Source organism: Rhinoraja longicauda, chromosome 17 (assembly GCF_053455715.1).
Source record: "Rhinoraja longicauda isolate Sanriku21f chromosome 17, sRhiLon1.1, whole genome shotgun sequence".
Taxonomy (NCBI): Eukaryota; Metazoa; Chordata; class Chondrichthyes; order Rajiformes; family Arhynchobatidae; genus Rhinoraja; species Rhinoraja longicauda.
Window position 1 is genome coordinate 43,900,043 of NC_135969.1, and position 17,262 is coordinate 43,917,304.

A 17,262-nucleotide genomic window follows, 5' to 3' on the forward strand; every position below is an offset into this window, starting at 1 on the left:
TGGCGGAGTAGACCTGATGGGCCGAATGGCCTAATTCTGGTTCTATGACATGAACTTATAGACCAGAGCACCCGGAGGAAACCCACATGGTGACAGAGAGAATGTACAAACCCCACACAGAACAGCACCTGATGTCAGGATCGAACACGGGTCTCTGGCGATGTGTGGCAGCGGTTCTACCCGCTGGGCCACCGTACCGCCCATTGTGCACTGACAGCAGTGAAGACAACCAACCAATTCTCCCAGCCCTGACGCCGTAAGGCAGCAACTCAACCGCTGCGCCACCGTGCTGCCCAGTTCTGGGGCACGCTGCCAGCAAAAGTTGCCAGCTGCTGCCTCCCAGCGCCAGAGACCCGGGTTCGATCCTGACCTCGGGTGCTGTCTGTGCGGAGTTTGTACATTCGCCCCGTGACCTGCGTGGGTTTTCTCAGAGATCTTCGGTCTCCTCCCACACTCTAAAGACATACAGGTTTGTAGGTTAGACAATAGACAATAGGTGCAGGAGGAGGCCATTCAGCCCTTCGAGCCAGCACCGCCATTCAATGTGATCATGGCTGATCATTCTCAATCAGTACCCCGTTCCTGCCTTCTCCCCATACCCACTGACTCCGCTATCCTTAAGAGCTCTATCCAGCTCTCTCTTGAATGCATTCAGAGAATTGGGCTCCACTGCCTTCTGAGGCAGAGAATTCCACAGATTCACAACTGTCTGACTGAAAAAGTTTTTCCTCATCTCCGTTCTAAGTGGCCTACCCCTTATTCTTAAACTGTGGCCCCTGGTTCTGGACTTCCCCAACATTGGGAACATGTTTCCTGCCTCTAACGTGCCCAACCCCTTAATAATCTTATACGTTTCGATAAGATCTCCTCTCATTCGTCTAAATTCCAGTGTATACAAGCCTAGTCGATCCAGTCTTTTAGTTGGCTCAGTATATGTGTCAAATTGTCCCTAGTGCGTGTGGGATAGTGTTAGGGTGCAGGGATCGCTGGTGGTGGGGACCGCTGGTGGTGGGGATCGCTGGTCAGTGGGGATCGCTGGTGATCGTTGATGGTGGGGACCGCTGGTCAGTGGGGATCGCTGGTGATCGTTGGTGGTGGGGATCGCTGGTGGTGGGGATCGCTGGTGGTGGGGATCGCTGGTGGTGGGGATCGCTGGTGGTGGGGATTGCTGGTCAGTGGGGATCGCTGGTGATGGGGATCGCTGGTGGTGGTGGGGATCGCTGGTCAGTGGGGATCGCTGGTGATCGCTGGTGGTGGGGATCGCTGGTGGTGGGGATCGCTGGTGGTGGGGATCGCTGGTCAGTGGGGATCGCTGGTCAGTGGGGATCGCTGGTGGTGGGGATCGCTGGTGGTGGTGGGGATCGCTGGTCAGTGGGGATCGCTGGTGGTGGGGATCGCTGGTCAGTGGGGATCGCTGGTGGTGAGGATCGCTGGTGGTGGTAGGGATCGCTGGTCAGTGGGGATCGCTGGTGATCGCTGGTGGTGGGGATCGCTGGTCAGTGGGGATCGCTGGTGATCGCTGGTGGTGGGGATCGCTGGTCAGTGGGGATCGCTGGTGGTGGGGATCGCTGGTGGTGGTGGGGATCGCTGGTCAGTGGGGATCGCTGGTGATCGCTGGTGGTGGGGATCGCTGGTGGTGGGGATCGCTGGTGGTGGGGATCGCTGGTCAGTGGGGATCGCTGGTCAGTGGGGATCGCTGGTGGTGGGGATCGCTGGTGGTGGTGGGGATCGCTGGTCAGTGGGGATCGCTGGTGGTGGGGATCGCTGGTCAGTGGGGATCGCTGGTGGTGGGGATCGCTGGTGGTGGTGGGGATCGCTGGTCAGTGGGGATCGCTGGTGATCGCTGGTGGTGGGGATCGCTGGTCAGTGGGGATCGCTGGTGATCGCTGGTGGTGGGGATCGCTGGTCAGTGGGGATCGCTGGTGGTGGGGATCGCTGGTGGTGGTGGGGATCGCTGGTGGTGGGGATCGCTGGGGATCGCTGGTGGTGGGGATCGCTGGTCAGTGGGGATAGCTGGTGGTGGGGATCGCTGGTCAGTGGGGATAGCTGGTGGTGGGGATCGCTGGTCGGTGGGTCGAAGGGCTTGTTTCCACGCTGCATCTCTGAACGAAAACTGAACTAAATGTCACGTTTCTGCGTAAGGGATATCAGGCGGAGTAAGGAAACCTGTCAGTGAGTATGCCTTTGGTTAATAGTTGTTCTTTTCACCCAACAATAGCTTTGGATTTCACTGCTGGGAAGTGCATGGTGGTTAGAGTCCAGTGGGGGCCTGAAGGCAGCTGCAATTCACAGACAGACCTATTCTCTCCTTGTGTTCAGATAGAGGTAAGAACAACTACAACCTAATCCATCTTTAGGTAGACCCAAAGTTGGACTCCTACTGAGATATTTAATGTCCAGCTTTATCCCGACTGCGATATAAAATAGCTCAATATAGAAATGAAGGTATTTATTTTCACCAAATGCTGGAGTTACTCAGCAGGTCAGGCAGCATCTCAGGGGAAAAGGAATGGGTGACGTTTCGGGTCGAGACCCTTCTTCAGACTGATCTTGACGTTTCGGGTCGAGACCCTTCTTCAGACTGAAATAAATACCTTTGATTTGTACCAGCATCTGCAGTTATTTTCTTACAATAGAAATAAAGGTGGTACTTTTGGGGTCAGAAGAATAAGGATGGGCTGGCTTAGAGTGATATGGGCCAAACATGGGTAAATGGGAAGAAATAGAGTGCAGGATATACACCGATCAGCCAAAACATTATGACCACCGACAGGCAAAGTGAATAACATTGATCATCTTGTTACAGTGGCACCTGTCAAGGGGTGGGATATATTAGGCAGCAAGTGAACAGTCAGTTCTTGAAGTTGATGTGTTGGATACAGGAGAAATGGGCAGGAGTAAAGACCTGAGCGACTTTGACAAGGGCCAAATTGTTATGGCCAGACGACTGGGTCAGAGCATCTGTGAAACGGCAAGGCTTGTGGGGTGCTCCCGGTCAGCAGTGGTGAGTACCGACCGACAGTGGTCCGAGGAGGGACAAACCACAAACCGGCGGCAGACAGGGTGTTGGGCGCCCAAAGCTCATCGATGCGCGAGGGCAACGAAGGCTATCCCGTCTGGTCCGAACCGACAGAAGGTCGACTGTGGCGCAAGTCACAGAAAATGTTAATGGTGGTCACGGGAGGAATGTGTCACAATACACAGTGCATCGCACCCTGCTGCGTATGGGGCTGCACACGGAGGACCAGCAGCATATTAGGCGGGTGGTCATAATGTTTTGGCACGTCAGGTAATAATGTTTTGGCTGATAGTTCTCAGCATTGTAGCGCATCAGTTCCAGAGATAAAGTCCAATGTCCGCAATGGCGTAGAGGTGAATCGGACAGTGCCCTAGCTTATGGAAGGACCATGTTTAAGGGGTGTGTTTTAGAGGAAGGGGTACTTTCATTAATGTTTCTTCTTCGAATGGGACTGATAAGAACACTGTTGCCAACCTGGAAGAAGTAGAGTTTCTGGAGGTTTAACAGGATTGTCTTTGGTTCCCCAGGTTATGGTTCAGCTGAGCGATGGTTCGAGGGGAAGGGCACTGATCATGGAGAACGAACAAGCTTTGGTGAATTGCCAGCAGGTGGGAAGCACTAACAATAATCCTTTCCGATTGCCTTACTTCACAGCGGCACGGTGGCGCAGCGGTAGAGTTGCTGCCTGACACCGAATGCAGCGCCGGAGACCCGGGTTCCATCCCGACTACTTGCGCCGTCTGTACGTAGTTTGTACGTTCTCCCCGTGACCTGCGTGGGTTTTCTTCGAGATCTTCGGTTTCCTCCCACACTCCAAAGACGTACAGGTTTGTAGGTTAATTGGCTGGGCAAATGTAAAAATTGTCCCACATAGGAGATTAGTGGGCAAAATTAGAGACATGGTATTGGGGGTAGGGTACTGACATGGATAGAACATTGGTTGACAGACAGAAAGCAAAGAGTGGGGATAAATGGGTCCCTATCGGAATGGCAGGCAGTGACCAGTGGGGTACCGCAAGGTTCGGTGCTGGGACCCCAGCTATTTACGATATACATTAATGACTTAGATGAAGGGATTAAAAGTACCATTAGCAAATTTGCAGATGATACTAAGCTGGGGGGTAGTGTGAATTGTGAGGAAGATGCAATAAGGCTGCAGGGTGACTTGGACAGGTTGTGTGAGTGGGCGGATACATGGCAGATGCAGTTTAATGTAGATAAGTGTGAGGTTATTCACTTTGGAAGTAAGAATAGAAAGGCAGATTATTATCTGAATGGTGTCAAGTTAGGAAGAGGGGATGTTCAATGAGATCTGGGTGTCCTAGTGCATCAGTCACTGAAAGAATGCATGCAGGTACAGCAGGCAGTGAAGAAAGCCAATGGAATGTTGGCCTTCTTAACAAGAGGAGTTGAGTATAGGAGCAAAGAGGTCCTTCTACAGTTGTACCGGGCCCTGGTGAGACCGCACCTGGAGTACTGTGTGCAGTTTTGGTCTCCAAATTTGAGGAAGGATATTCTTGCTATTGAGGGCGTGCAGCGTAGGTTCACTAGGTTAATTTCCGGAATGGCGGGACTGTCGTATGTTGAAAGGCTGGAGCAATTAGGCTTGTATACACTGGAATTTAGAAGGATGAGGGGGGATCTTATTGAAACATATAAGATAATTAGGGGATTGGACACATTAGAGGCAGGAAACGTGTTCCCAATGTTGGGGGAGTCCAGAACAAGGGGCCACAGTTTAAGAATAAGGGGTAGGCCATTTAGAATGGAGATGAGGAAGAACTTTTTCAGTCAGAGAGTGGTGAAGGTGTGGAATTCTCTGCCTCAGAAGGCAGTGGAGGCCAGTTCGTTGGATGCTTTCAAGAGAGAGCTGGATAGAGCTCTTAAGGATAGCGGAGTGAGGGGGTATGGGGAGAAGGCAGGAACGGGGTACTGATTGAGAGTGATCAGCCATGATCGCATTGAATGGCGGTGCTGGCTCGAAGGGCTGAATGGCCTACTCCTGCACCTATTGTCTATTGCCTATTGTCCCTAGTGGGTGTAGGATAGTGTTAATGTGCGGGGATCACTGGGCAGCGCGGACCCGGTGGGCCGAAGGGCCTGTTTCTGCACTGTATCTCTAAATCTAAAAAATAATCTTCGGTTTCCTCCCACACTCCAAAGACGTACAGGTTTGTAGGTTAATTGGCTTGGTATAAGTGTAAATTGACCCTAGTGGGTGTAGGATAGTGTTAGTGTGCGGGGATCGCTGGTCGGCGTGGACCCGGTGGGCCGAAGGGCCTGTTTCTGCACTGTATCTCTAAACCTATAACTAAAACAGAGAGTAGGAGTGAACGATCTTGGCGCAGAGCCCCAACAGAGAGATCTTCAAGACGTTTCAGTTGAATTAGTCGTTTATTGAAGTAGTAATACAAACAGATCTGTATCTCCCCAAACCTTTTCTCTCGTTGCTGGTCTGGTAAGAACCATATCTCGCCCTACTCCCTGTGTCTGACCCTCCCGTCTCCATCTCCAGATATACCCCGAATCCTGCCTCCTCCCAGTCCATTGTGTGTTCATCTCACGACAACCCCAAGTGTGCAAACATTATACAGCCAGGCACAAAATAATATAATATGCTAAAACAGCTAGCACAAACACAAACAGCTCCTACACTGCCAAAAGGAATATAGCAATTCAAATTGAAAATAGCAGCTCTGAGATTCTGGGCAGCTCAAAGTTGTGTTGGTCGTTCAGTGGGGATAATCTCCCAAATCCAGACCAGCTCCAATATTATCTCCATCCCAAGTTTCAGGGCCAGCCAACTCAGAGACTGTTTGCCACACAATGTCCCTCGTGTCTGTGCAGACTGGTTTCTCAGACTGAGACTGACACCATGAGGCACAAGGTGCAGTGGATTCCCACATAGTGGGACAACAAACCCCATATCAACACCAGAGCAGAACACAAAACACACAGAGCAACAGATCTCCGAGCAAGGCTGGAAGACCCATTGAATGCTAGGGCAGGGAAACAGGCCCTTCGGCCCACCGAATCCACGCCGACCATCGAACGCCTCTTCAGACTAGTTCTACGTTATCCCACTTTCTCATCCACTCCCTACACACTAGGCGATAATTTACAGAGGGGCAATTAACCTACAAACCCACACATCTTTGGGATGTGGGAGGAAACCGGAGCACCCGGAGGAAACCCACGGGAGAACGTGCCAACTCCACACAGACAGCGCCCGAGGTCAGGATCGAACCCGCGTCTCTGGCGTTGTGAGGCAGCGGCTCTACCCGCTGCGTTACTGTGCCGCCCGAAGATGGTTCACCCTCACAGTCATAGACTCATGCAGCAGAAAAACAGGCCCTTCGGCCCAACTTGCCATGCCAACCATGATGCCCTGTCTACACTAGTCCCACCGGCCCCACATTTGGCCCATCAACGTGAGCTTGAGAATGGTTCTTGCGCTGGATTTCAAAGATCATTTAATGATTAGTATTTAGTTCACCAAAATATGTAATTGACTACGAACACAGTTATCTTTAGATTTACTGTGCTAAATAAGTCTCCCTTTTGTGTCAGGTATTAAGACTAGTCCAAATATAAAGTTGGTTAATGCTGAAATGCAAACATCAGGGATAAAAGCGCAGGCATTTAAACGCGGCAAGCTGTGTCTATGTGGAACATAAATACTCTGTGTCTCAGCACAACATAAAAGTTGTTTACGAGCTAGTCACTGGTCAAACAGTCGCAGTCAGCAGGGGGGTGAAAGAGTCAGAGTAAAGCAGAAATGGGGGTAGGGGGAGTGGGGTTCGGGTCATTGACGTCAGGGATTGAGGGTCACATAGGTTATTGCCCAGGGAGGTTGGGGCAGCACTGTGGCGCAGTGGTAGAGTTGCTGCCTCGCAGCGCCAGAGACCCGGGTTCCATCCCAACCACGGCTGCTGTCTGTGTGTGGAGTTTGTACGTTCTCCCCGTGGCCTGCGTGGGTTTTCTCCGGGTGCTGCAGATTCCGCCCACACCTCAAAGACGGGCGGGTTTGCAGGTTAATTGACTTGTGTAAAATTGTAAATTGCCGCCTAGCATGTGAGCGCTGGTCGGCGCGGACTCGGTGGGCCGAAGGCTAGGGTTGCCAACTTCCTCACTCCCAAACACGGGACAAGGTCACCGCCCCGCGCCCCACGTGACCTCACCCAGCCGGCGGCCACGTGCCCACACCGGCCGGGACGGGCCGGGCGGTCGCCATTGGTGCAGCGGGAGCACGTGGCCGCTGGCTGGGTGAGGTCACGTGGGGCGCGGGGCGGTGACGTCACCCTTTGTCCCTTATTTGGGAGTGAGGAAGTTGGCAACCCTACTAATACGGGACAAAGGCGGTCCCGTACGGGACAAACTAATTTAGCCCAAAATACAGGATGTCCCGGCTAATACGGGACAGTTGGCAACCGCAGGCGAAGGCACCGTCCCGTTTCCACGCTGTTTCTCTAAACTAAAACTAAATTAAATCTGAACGAGGCAAGGAAACATATACGTAGTGTTATCATATCATCATATCATATATCTACAGCCGGAAACAGGCCTTTTCGGCCCTCCAAGTCCGTGCCGCCCAGTGATCCCCGTACATTAACACTATCCTACACCCACTAGGGACAATTTTTACATTTACCCAGCCAATTAACCTACATACCTGTACGTCTTTGTTGTACTGTAACAGTGCTGTGTGAGCACAAACAGTGGCGCAGGGTCTCACCATGTCTGCACCAAAGATAACAGAGCAGAGCAAGATAGACCACTCGACCCGAAAAACCTTAGTACGTCACGGCGGCCATTTTAGGAGGCAGAAACTTGCAGAAACATTTTAAATGAAAAATAACAAAAATCTGTGAGTTGATAGATGAGATATATTCTGCATTTTAATGGTACCATCACACATAATGTTCCCCCAAAACACTGATTACACTGCGAGAGGCAGAGCGAACGGCGGGTTTTGCTTACTAAAATGGCGGACGTCAGGCACTTCAGTATAGGCGATTTTGACGGAGTGTCCATCTTGCTCCTCTCGTGTCTTTGGTCTGCACAGACTTGACCAGCAGACAACTCTGGAGGTCCCTGGCCTTTCTGCCATCTTGCCTCACTGTATATTTTCCAGTTTCCTTTGTACAGCCACCACGGAGCCGGCCTCTGTCACACCCGCAGCAGAACACCCGACTGCGGTGTAAATAAAAGGCTTGCCTTGTGTCACTGCCAACCATCTTCCCCTGCGAGTGAATAGTTGTGACCTCCAGTCATTGACCCCTCCGCACAGTAGGGTCGCCAACTGTCCCGTATTAGCCAGGACATCCCGGATTTTGGGCTAAATTGGTTAGTTCCGTAGGGGACCGCCCGTCCCGTATTAGGCCCGCGGGCCGCTGTCGGCCGGGACAGTGTAGGCTAACAGAGTGTGCTCTGGGAGCAGGGACCTAAGGGAGGTCACTACGTAACCCGCCTCCCGGCCCGTGCGGCCGCCGTTGGTGGAGCGGGAGCACGTGGCCGCTGGCTGGGTGAGGTCACGTGGGGCGCGGGGCGGTGACGTCACCTTGTCCTGTATTTGGGAGTGTGATAGTTGGCAACCCCAGCCAACAAACTCCTGCTACCCACAGTGTACACATCCCTCGTCACGTTCCACACAGAACAGTACAGCACAGGAACAGGCCCTTCGGCCCACAATGTCCGTGCTGGACACGGTGCCAAGTTGCCTGCACGCGATCCATATCCCTCTATTCCCTGCATATCCACGTACCTATCCAAAAGCCTCCTAAACACCACTATCATACCTTTGCCTCCACCACCCCCCCCTGGCAACGCGTTCCAGGCCCCCACCACCCTCTGTGTAAAGATACTTGCCCCTCTCACCTTCAAGCTGTGCCCTCTAGTCTATGATATTTCTACACTGGGAAGAAGGTTCTGACTGTCTACCCTATCCACATCTCTGATAATTCCTCCCATGCTCCAATCCAACAAGTCTGTCCAACTTCTCCTGAGATCTAGGACCTTCTATTCCCAGTAGCGTTCTTGTAAACCTTTTCCGTATCCTCTTCAAAGCTCCCACATCCTTCCAGTCAGAGTGCGACCGGAACTTGTACTTCTGTTAGATGTTGCGAACTGTAGATGCTGGTTTACAAAAAAAGCAGACAAAGTGCTGGAGTAACTCAGCGGGTCAGGCAACATATGTGTACGGTGGAATTTTCTTACTTTAGAGATACAACGCAGAAACAGGCCCTTCGGCCCACCGAGTCTATGCCGACAATCTACACACACTAGAGACAATTTACAATTACACCAAGCCAATTAACCTGCAAACCTGTACGTCTTTGGAATGGAGGGAAAAAACCAGAGCACCCGGAGAAAACCCACGCCGGTCATGGGGAGAACGTACAGACACCAGTCACAGCCAGCTCCCGTGGTCAGGATGGAACCCGGGTCTCTGGCGCTGTGAGGCAGCAGCTCTACCCGCTGCTCCACCGTGCCGCCCAATGAGAGGTGATGTTTCGGGTGGGGACCATTCTTCAGGCATCAGTCTGAACAAGGGACCTGACCCAAAACGTCACCAGTCCACGTTCCCTGGAGATGCTGCCTGCCCTGCTTGCACTTCCATTAGGCCAGCTTTCACTTCCATTAGGCCAGCTTTCACTCCTCCAAATTTATCCTTGAAGGCAGGAACAAGAAGTGTGTCAACTGGAGGATTTATCGCTGGGTGAAGGGTTTGCAGTTACAATGAGTCACAGGGTGTGTCGGGCCACAATGGGAGCATTGTTCAGCTCAAAGTCCTTCCTCCAGCCAGGGTAATGGCAAGGACAAGGCTGCAGATCCAAGATTAGTCAGACACAAGGCTGGGAGGAGTCATTGGGGACAAGGGATCGGCATTACTTACACAAAGTTGGCACCGGTAATGCTGCAGAGAGGTTACATTATTGGGATACAGACGTAAAATGCTGGAGTAACTCAGCGGGTCAGGCAGCATCTCGGGAGAGAAGGAATGGGTGACGTGTCCGGTCGAGACCCTTCTTCAGACTTTGTCCCCGCCCCCTCCCCTGACATCAGTCTGAAGAAGGGTCTCGACCCAAAACGTCACCCATTCCTTCTCTCCCGAGATAGAAACATAGAAAATAGGTGCAGGAGGAGGCCATTTGGCCCTTCGAGCCAGCACCGCCATTCATTGTGATCACGGCTGATCATCCACAATCAATAACCCATGCCTGCCTTCTCCCCATATCTCTTGATTCCACTAGCCCCTAGAGCTCTATCTAATTCTCTTTTAAATTCATCCGGTGAATTGGCCTCCACTGCTCTCTGTGGCAGAGAATTCCACAAATTCACAACTCTCTGGGTGAAACAGTTTTTTCTCACTGCCTGTCCCGCTGAGTTACTCCAGCATTTGGTGTCTACCTTCGATTTTAACCAGCATCTGCAGCTTTATTCCAACACTGTAAGTATGGGAGTGTTTACAGTTGTTGACATGGGTGCGATCGCTCGTAGTCTGGTATTTAATGACCTTTCCTCTCCTTTAGTGTTCCTTCACATTTGGTCATCATGGGCTTCTTGCTGATCGGTTGGCAGAGTGTGGGGGCTGGAGAGACGACTTCAACAGGCTTGCTTGTGTCACAAACTACCTCCACCAACATGGACAGGTAATGCCTGACAAAATGATGCCTAGAAAGGAACTGTGCAGATGCTGATTTACACCGAAGATAGACACAGGGTGCTGGAGTAACTCAGCGGGTCAGGCAGCATCTGTGGAGAACATGGATAGGTGACGTTTCACAGAGTGCTGGAGTAACTCAGCGGGTCAGGCAGCATCTGTGGAGAACATGGATAGGTGACGTTTCACAGAGTGCTGGAGTAACTCAGCGGGTCAGGCAACATCTCTGGAGAACATGGATAGGTGACGTTTCACAGAGTGCTGGAGTAACTCAGCGGGTCAGGCAACATCTCTGGAGAACATGGATAGGTGACGTTTCACAGAGTGCTGGAGTAACTCAGCGGGTCAGGCAGCATCTCTGGAGAACGTGGATAGGTGACGTTTCTGGTCGAGACCCTTCTTCAGACTTTTGAAATGTCACCCATCCTTTTTCTTTAGAGATGCTGCCTGACCCGCTGAGTTACTCCAGCACTTTGTATCTATCTTTAGTCAAAATGATTCTGGTTAAAGGAAAATGCTTGAAGACCTAATTTCTTATTGTCACTTATGAATTTGCTATTTGCTATTGGTTCATTATTGTCACGTGTAACGAGGGGCAGTGAAAAACTTTTGTTTGCGTACTATCCAATTAAATCCAATCACTCTCGATATGAGAACACTCAAACTTAAACTAAGACACAGGAGCAGAATTAGGCCATTCGGCCCATCGAGTCTGCTCCACCATTCCATCATGCCTGATCTATTTTTTCTCTCTCAACCCCATTCTCCTCCCTTCTCTCCATAACCTTTGACACCCTTACTAATCAAGAACCATCAATCTCCGCTTTAAAAATACCCAACGACTTGGCTTCCTCAGTCATCAGGAAAAACGTTCCCCATGTTGGGGGAGTCCAGAACCAGGGGACACACAGTTTAAGAATAAGGGGTCGGCCATTTAGGACTGAGATGTGGAAAGACGTTTTCACCCAGAGAGTTGTGAATCTGTGGAATTCTCTGCCACAGAAGGCAGTGGAGGCCAATTCACTGGATGTTTTCATGAGCAAGTTAGATTTAGCTCTTCAGGCTAACGGACTCAAGGGGTATGGGGAGAAGGCAGGAACGGGGTACTGATTTTGGATGATCAACCATGATCATATTGAATGGCGGTGCTGGCTCGAAGGGCCAAATGGCCTCCTTATGCACCTATTTTCTATGTTTCTATGTCTGTGGCAATGAATTCTGCAGATTCAACATCCTCTTGCTAAATAAATTGCTCCTCGTCTCCTTTCTAAAGGTACTGTACATCCTTTAATTCTGAGGCTGTGTCCTCTGGTCCTAGACTCTCCCACTACTGGAAACATCCTCTCCACATCCACTCTATCTAGATCATTCATGGTTTGGTAGGTTTCAATGAAATCTCCCTTCATCCATCTAAACTCTGTCTCTTGTTTTGTACCTTCCCCCCCCCCTAATAATATAAATACAAACACACAACCAATAACAATGTTGATAGTAGACACAAAATGCTGGAGTATCTCAGCGGGTCAGGCAGCATCTCGGGAAAGAAGGAATGGGTGACGTTTCGGGTCGAGACCCTTCTTCAGACTGAAGAATCATCTCGACCCGAAACGTCACCCATTCCTTCTCTCAAGAGATGCTGCCTGACCCGCTGAGATACTCCAGCATTTTGTGTCTACCTCCGATTTAAACCAGCATCTCCAGTTTTTTTCCCCTACAATGTTGAAAGTATTGTACCGTACAATATCTGATTGATGATCTGCATTACTTGTTCTGTTCGATTCCAGATTAACACCACCTCTCCCTGTTTCTACAACCCCACCAATCCACACCAGGTGATCAGGAGAAAGCAGGTACATATTGTACGGTACAATCCGTTTTCTCGTATTTCCACCAGAAAAATAGAACTCTGTGAGGAATTTCCCCGAGGTTGGTTTTGAGATCGGTGGCAACTTTGAGTAAGCTGTTTCGAGTGCTTTTGAAACAAAAGCATTAGAAACAGCTTACTCAAAGTCGCCACCGATATCAAAACCAACCTCGGGGAAATTCCTCGCAGAGTTCTATTTTTCTGGTGGAAATACAAGGAAACGGATTGTATTTTCGGAAATAATTCCTTCACGTGAGAACAGATGTTCGGGAAACACAAGGCCTCTGGTGCGCAGGAAGCCAAAGGCACAAATACTTTCATCGCTATGCAAGGATAGTACTTATGTCCAAGGACCCAGTTAAACAATCGAGGGAAAACACATTGGAAATGATGTAAGAATGAAAGGAAATTTGTGTTGGCAATGGCCTGGAACAGCAATGTGCGAAGTTTCATTGGAAACTCCACTGACAGTTCAATGTTCTGTGTACCAGACACTTGCAGCAGACTGCTGCAAGAGCTTGTTTTTACATGTCTCAGAAACATATGTACCCAATTTAATCGTGACATCGATGCAGCAAAGAATGTCAGAATTCTGTAAACATTGGATTACAACGATCGCCAAACAATAATTAAAAAGATAGACCCAAAATGCTGGAGTAACTCAGCGGGTCAGGCAGCATCTCTGGAGAACATGGATAGGTAACGTTTCACAGAGTGCTGGAGTAACTCAGCGGGTCAGGCAGCACCTGTGGAGAACATGGACAGGTGACGTTTCACAGAGTGCTGGAGTACCTCAGTGGGTCAGGCAGCATCTGTGGAGAACATGGATAGGTGACGTTTCACAGAGTGCTGGAGTAACTCAGCGGGTCAGGCAGCATCTCTGGAGAACATGGGTTGGTAACGTATTGGGTCGGGACCCTTCTACAGACATTTTGTGTCTATCTTTGGATTAAACTTATAGACTGCAGTTGCTTTTTATAACATTTAAAAGGCGTTTGGACAGGTACATGGATAGGACAGGTTGAGAGAGATATGGGCCAAATGCAGGTAGGTTGGACTAGTGTAGATGGGACATCTTGGTCAGCGTGGGAAAATCGAGTCAAAGGGCCTCAACTTTGTGCTCTATGACTCTATGAAAGTTAGACAGTGGAACTCATTGCCACAGAGGGCTGTGGAGGCCAAGTCAATGGATATTTTTAAGGCAGAGATATAGACAAATTCTTGATGGGAATGGGTGTCAAGGGTGATGGGGAGAAGGCAGGAAAATGGGGTTAGGTGGCAGAGATCAGCCATGATTGAATAGTGGAGTGGACCCGATGGGCCGAATGGCCTAATTATACTCCTATACCCTGCGAACGGTCATATTCCTTGTTTCTTAGGGGGGGAATGTCAAAGATTAGTGGGCATGGTTTTGAGGTGAGAGGGACAAAGATTACAGGAGGTGTTGCAGGGAAGGTCATTTCACACAGAGGGTGGTGGGGGCCTGGAACACACCGCCAGGGATGGGCGTGGAGGTACATGCGATGGTGGCGTGCAAGAGGCTTTTGGATGTGCGCATGGATATGCAGGGAATAGATCACGTGCAGGGAATAGATCACTTGCAGGGAATAGATCACTTGCAGGCAGCGGAGATTAGTTTATCGTGGCGTCATGCTCTGCATCGACGTAGTTTTAGATTTTTTTTTAGTTTGGTCCATTGTCACGTGTACCGAGGTACAACGAATAGCTTTTTGTTGCGTGCTAACCAGTCAGTGGACAGACAACACATGATTACAATCGGGCTGTCCACCGTGTACAGATACAGGTTAAAGGGAATAACGTTCAGTGCAAGATTGTGGGCCGAAAGGCCTGTTCCTGTGATCTATTGTTCCATGTTCTAATAAAACAAAACTACAAATTCTGGTGAAACCGCTGGCATGTTAAATCATTGTGAACATATGTTGTTAATTATTTTTCTTATGTTTCTCATATTATTATTGATAACATCAACCTTCCAGCTGACCCTGGGAATGGCAGTAAACTCCATTCTGTGGCCCTTGCTCGGCTTATTGGGATATGCAGCTGCCAGTGGATTTATTCTGTTTGACTGCAGGAAAAGAAGGTAAGAAATATAATAATTCTCCTTTCATTTGTGATACATCTTTAGTGTAGAGATACAGCGCAGAAACAGGCCCTTTCGACCCACCGGGTCCGCGCCGAACAGCGATCCCCGTACATTAACACTATCCTACACCCACTAGGGACAATTTTTACATTTACCAAGCCAATTAACCTACAAACCTTTAAGTCTTTGGAGTGTGGGAGGAAACCGAAGATCTCGGAGAAAAGCTACGCGGTCACGGGGAGAACGTACAAACTCCGTACAGACAGCGCCCGTAGTCAGGATCAAAACCAGGTCTCTGGAGTGCAAGCATTGTCAGGCAGCAACTCTACCACTAAACTATTCTTAAACTGTGACCCCTGGTTCTGGACTCCCCCAACATTGGGAACACATTTCCTGCCTCTAGCCTGTCCAATCCCTCAATGATCTTATATGTTTCAATACGATCCCCTCTCATCCTTCTAAATTCCAGTGATTACAAGCCCAGTTGCTCCATTCTTTCAACATACGACATGTGAACTTTGGAGAACATGGATAGGTGACGTTTCGTGCCGGGACCCTTCTTCAGAATTGAGGACATCAAATACAGTTCCCCCTGGTGGTGTTTGACAATATATGCAACCAGGTCTGCGCTCAAGAACAAGAGAGCACAGTATTCTGCAGCAAATGGAGAATTTAGGTCTTGTATATATTCCTTTATTCGAAGTGCTACTGAGTTTAACTTGAATGAACTCAGAACAGCAATCTGTACTGGAAGCAGTATTTTAAAAATACAAGTGGCACGGCTGGTAAAGCCACTGCCTCACAGTGCCAGAGACCCGGGTTCGATCCTGACCACGCTGTCTGTGTGGAGTTTGCACGTTCTTGACCCGAAATGTCTCCCATTCCTTCTTTCCACAGATGCTGCCTGACCCGCTGAGTTACTCCAACACTCTGTGAAACGTCACCTATCCATGTTCTCCAGAGAAGCTGCCTGACCCGCTGAGTTACTCCAGCACTCTGTGAAACGTCACCTATCCATGTTCTCCAGCGAAGCTGCCTGACCCGCTGAGTTACTCCAGCACTTTGTGTCTGTCTCCCTGGGTTTGTAATGAATGCTCCGGTTTCCTCCCACACTCCAAAGACGTGCGGCTGTGCAGGTTAATCGGCCCGCTGTAAACAGTCCCTGGTGTGCAGGGAGTGGATGAGAAAGTGGGATAACATGGAACTAGTGTGAACGGGCCGGCATGGGCGTGGTGGGCAGAAGGGCCCGTTTCCATGCTGTGTCATTAAAGTGTGCATCCACTGGTGCTTTTCACCAATCTATTCATTGTTCCGATCACCATCTTTCACCTGAAACGTGTCAGTGGGGGCTGACTATTTTCTGATGTCTTCAAGGATATCAGTGCAGCTCCGGGTGGAACTGCAGTTGCCGGTTTAAACCGAAGATAGACACAGAAACGTTGGAGTAACAACAGGTCAGGCAGCATCTCTGGAGAAAAGGAATAGGTGACGTTTCGGGTCGAGACCCTTCTTCACACTGAGAGTCAGGGGAAAGGGAAATGAGAGACAGAGACGGTGATATAGTGAGATATAGAACTAATGAATGAAAGATATGCAAAAAAGTGACGATGATAGAGGAAACAGGCCATAGTTAGCTGTGGGCTAGGTGAAAACGAGTTACAGATAAAGAGACTCAACAAGACCACTTTGAGCCTCGAATAATGAATTGGGTGGGGGAGAGACGGAGAGAGAGGGGATGCCAGGGTTACTTGAAGTTAGAGAAATCAATAATCATACCGCTGGTTTGCAAGCTGCCCAAGCAATGATTTGATGTACATGTTATAATAATTATTTGTTTACAGAAAGAAAAGTCTGTGACTGAATGTTCTGTTGTACTCCACAATAATATCTGCACACGCTCCAGAGAATGAGTTTGCTATTGCCGACTGCCTCATTGTCCGATATTAAGAATAGCCACAAAATGCTGGAGTCACTCAGCGGGTCAGGCAGCATCTGTGGAGAACGTGGATAGGTGACGTTTCACAGAGTGCTGGAGTAACTCAGCGGGTCGGGCAGCATCTGTGGAGAACGTGGATAGGTGACGTTTCACAGAGTGCTGGAGTATCTCAGCGGGTCAGGCAGCATCTCTGGAGAGAAGGAATGGGTGACGTTTCGGATCGAGACCCTTCTTCAAAAACTCTTTTGCATCTTCCTTAGAAAGCTGAACGCTCAGTTGGAGAGCCAGGCATCCAGAGCAGAGTGGGAGAGGATGCCAGGAGCAATAGGCCACAGAAGGAGCAGAATAGCCTGTCGCCATGGCAACCAGCACATTTCCCATTTTTCCAATTATCCGCTAGTGCTGAACGGCTCCCTGAGGTAAGTTTGTTCAACAAACGAGTGGGCACTCTATCCCTTTTCACCAGCTCCTCATATTCTTTACGAGACCACACACATACACACACACATTTCCCAATGCTTTAGCCAAAACGTGAGACTCTGTTCTTGCCCAGATGTAAGTACTCTATGAAATCATGTCAGGCAGTTGCAGTGCACTGTGGTAGTGTTATTGAGAGGAACCTCAACGTGGCTCGATCAGTTGAGATCCTTAATGTTTTTTCCCAAATAGTATCTAA

General features: G+C 49.7%; 1 protein-coding gene across 2 annotated transcripts in view; it reads left to right on the forward strand.

Annotated features, from left to right (window-relative positions):
- LOC144601668 (uncharacterized) overlaps nt 1-17,262 on the forward strand; it is a 33,121-nt gene that overhangs the window by 11,459 nt on the left and 4,400 nt on the right. The window contains exons 4-9 of one of the 2 annotated variants that reach the window (XM_078413909.1): nt 2,219-2,325; nt 3,547-3,627; nt 10,552-10,671; nt 12,467-12,532; nt 14,544-14,647; nt 16,847-17,005. In XM_078413909.1, coding sequence (XP_078270035.1) covers nt 2,219-2,325; nt 3,547-3,627; nt 10,552-10,671; nt 12,467-12,532; nt 14,544-14,647; nt 16,847-17,005 — 637 coding nt within the window. The remainder of the gene's footprint in view (nt 1-2,218; nt 2,326-3,546; nt 3,628-10,551; nt 10,672-12,466; nt 12,533-14,543; nt 14,648-16,846; nt 17,006-17,262) is intronic. The other variant, XM_078413910.1, reaches the window with a different exon arrangement.